Source organism: Lipotes vexillifer, unplaced genomic scaffold (assembly GCF_000442215.2).
Source record: "Lipotes vexillifer unplaced genomic scaffold, Lipotes_vexillifer_v1.1 scaffold1215, whole genome shotgun sequence".
In the NCBI taxonomy this organism is placed as follows: Eukaryota; Metazoa; Chordata; class Mammalia; order Artiodactyla; family Lipotidae; genus Lipotes; species Lipotes vexillifer.
Window position 1 is genome coordinate 2,046,518 of NW_006790710.1, and position 2,222 is coordinate 2,048,739.

Consider the following 2,222-nt stretch of genomic DNA (forward strand, 5'->3'; position numbering starts at 1 on the left):
CTTCCGATCAATTTCCGCTGGGGAGAGTTATCTTTCTAATCTCTATTGAAGCATTTGCCATGCAGCTTGAATGGAGCGAAGAAAGGGAGAAAATGACTGTGCCACCACACCCCCTGCCTGGCCGCTGCCTGCATGCCTTTGGGGTCCTCGGCTACAGCAGGTCCCCATTCGAAGGGTGGCAGAAAGCTGCCCATTGAGAGGGTCCTGGGTAGGGAGGGGAGGTGTGTGCTCACCAGTAGTGGGACACTGTCCAGAGGTGGGTCACCTGCTGGGGGCTCTTCTGTTCCCAACCGCAGGGGCAGGCGATGGGTCTGTCCAGCACAGCTGAGCACGATGCCAGTTTCTACATATTTTTACCTGACTCTTGGGATGGCTGTGATGGGAGAATTAGATACACAGATATCAGTATCCCTCAGTGTTCAGCTTCACGTTAGCAGTTGCATATGAGTCTGCTGGGGCTGCCCTGACAAAACACTACAGACTCGGGGGGCGTTAAACAACAGAAATTTATTTTCTCACAGTTCTGGAGGCCAGAAGTCCAAGTCCAAGGTCAAGGTGAGGGCAGGGTCTTTTTTTCCCTGAGGCCTCTCTCCTTGGCTTGCAGACTTCTCTCTGTGTCCTCACAGGGCCTTTCCTCTGTGTGCACATGCATCCCTGCTGTCTTTTTCTCTTCTTATAAGGACACAGGTCATATTGGATTAGGGCCCCACCCATATGACCTCAGTTAACCTTAATCACCTCTTTAAAGGCCCTGTCTCCAAATACAGTTCCTATGTTGGGACTTCAGCATATAAAATTTGGGGGAACACAGTTCCATTAACAGATTGCGTGCCATCTTTCCCCCTCAAATTGTCCTTTAATGCTAATGCTTAAAGTTCCTTTAATGTCCTTTAATGCTAATGCTTCCTGAAGACCAGAGGTGAGACTCCCGTCCATGGTGGTGGAAGTGGACATCAGTCCACCCTTTCTCAATATCCAGAAGCTTAAAAATATTTATGTAATTTAATCTCATATTACCCCTTCTAGTCATCACTCTGACAATCAGAGATCCTGAGAAAGATTCAATATGAGGATGTACATCACAGCAGTATTTAGACCAATGACGACTTTAAAACACTATGTGTAGGGACTTCCTGGTGGTCCAGTGGGTGAGACTCCGCGCTCCCAATACAGGGGGCCTGGGTTCAACCCCTGGTCAGGATTCGATCCCCACATTCATGCCTGCCACAACCAAAAAAAAAAAAAAAAAAAAAACAATGTGTAGCTACCGAGGACAGAGTAACTGAGTTATGTTCGTACGGAGGAATATTATATGGCTGTTATATGTCATGCTTTTGAATAACTTTTAATGATCTGAGAAAATGATCAGAGCACCACCAAGTTCAGTTAAAAAAAAAAAAAAAAAGATACAAATTATTTGTGCAAGTTTTATCTCAGTTATTCATATATGCATTTAGATTCAAAGAAAAACCATTAGAAGGAAATCTGCTGAAAGATTAACCAAGATTATCTCTGAATATAGAGAGAGATTATACGTGATTTTTTCTTCTTATGCTCTTATGTATTACCTATGTATTTCCTTCAATGAAAATGAATCGCCTCTGAGATCAAAAGAGTGATCGTTTTTTGTGTTTATAATTGGAAAGTCAAAATAGAAATAGCAAAACTAGAGTTATCCTTGGTCCGTTTCTATTGCACAGGGGAGGGGCTTTTCGATGCAAAAAGCACACTCTTTTCTGAAAAGAATACACCTGGCGGGGGTAGGGGGGACGGGGGTAGGGACACTGGACGCTGGTCTCCCCCGCGGGTTCCCGGTAGCGCATCCCGGGGTCCGCATCTGCCCCAGCTGCCTGCGGGGTTGAACAAGGCGCCCTGTCCCCTCCCTCCCGTGACCCTAATGCGGTTCTGTTGCCTCTGCAGTACGGGGTGGACGTGATGGCCCGCGACGCGCATGGGAACACGGCGCTGGCCTACGCGCGGCAGGCCTCCAGCCAGGAGTGCACCGACGTCCTGCTGCAGTACGGCTGTCCCGACGAGCGCTTCGTGCTCATGGCCACCCCCAATCTGTCTAGGAAGAACAATAACCGGAACAACAGCGGCGGGAGGGTGCCCACCATCATCTGAGGACCGGCGGTGCCCGCAGCCTCCCGTGCGCCCTCAGGGATCACGCCACGTGAGTCCCGTCGCGTCCCCTCACTCTTCCTGGTGGTCCCCAGCCAACC

At 49.0% G+C, this 2,222-nt stretch overlaps 1 protein-coding gene across 1 annotated transcript in view; it reads left to right on the forward strand.

Moving 5' to 3' along the window:
* Positions 1 to 2,124, forward strand: part of AGAP1 (ArfGAP with GTPase domain, ankyrin repeat and PH domain 1) — a 580,109-nt gene extending 577,985 nt beyond the window's left edge. The window contains exon 20 of the mRNA XM_007463919.1: positions 1,921 to 2,124. Coding sequence (XP_007463981.1) covers positions 1,921 to 2,124 — 204 coding nt within the window. The remainder of the gene's footprint in view (positions 1 to 1,920) is intronic.
* The last annotated feature ends 98 nt before the right edge of the window (positions 2,125 to 2,222 follow it).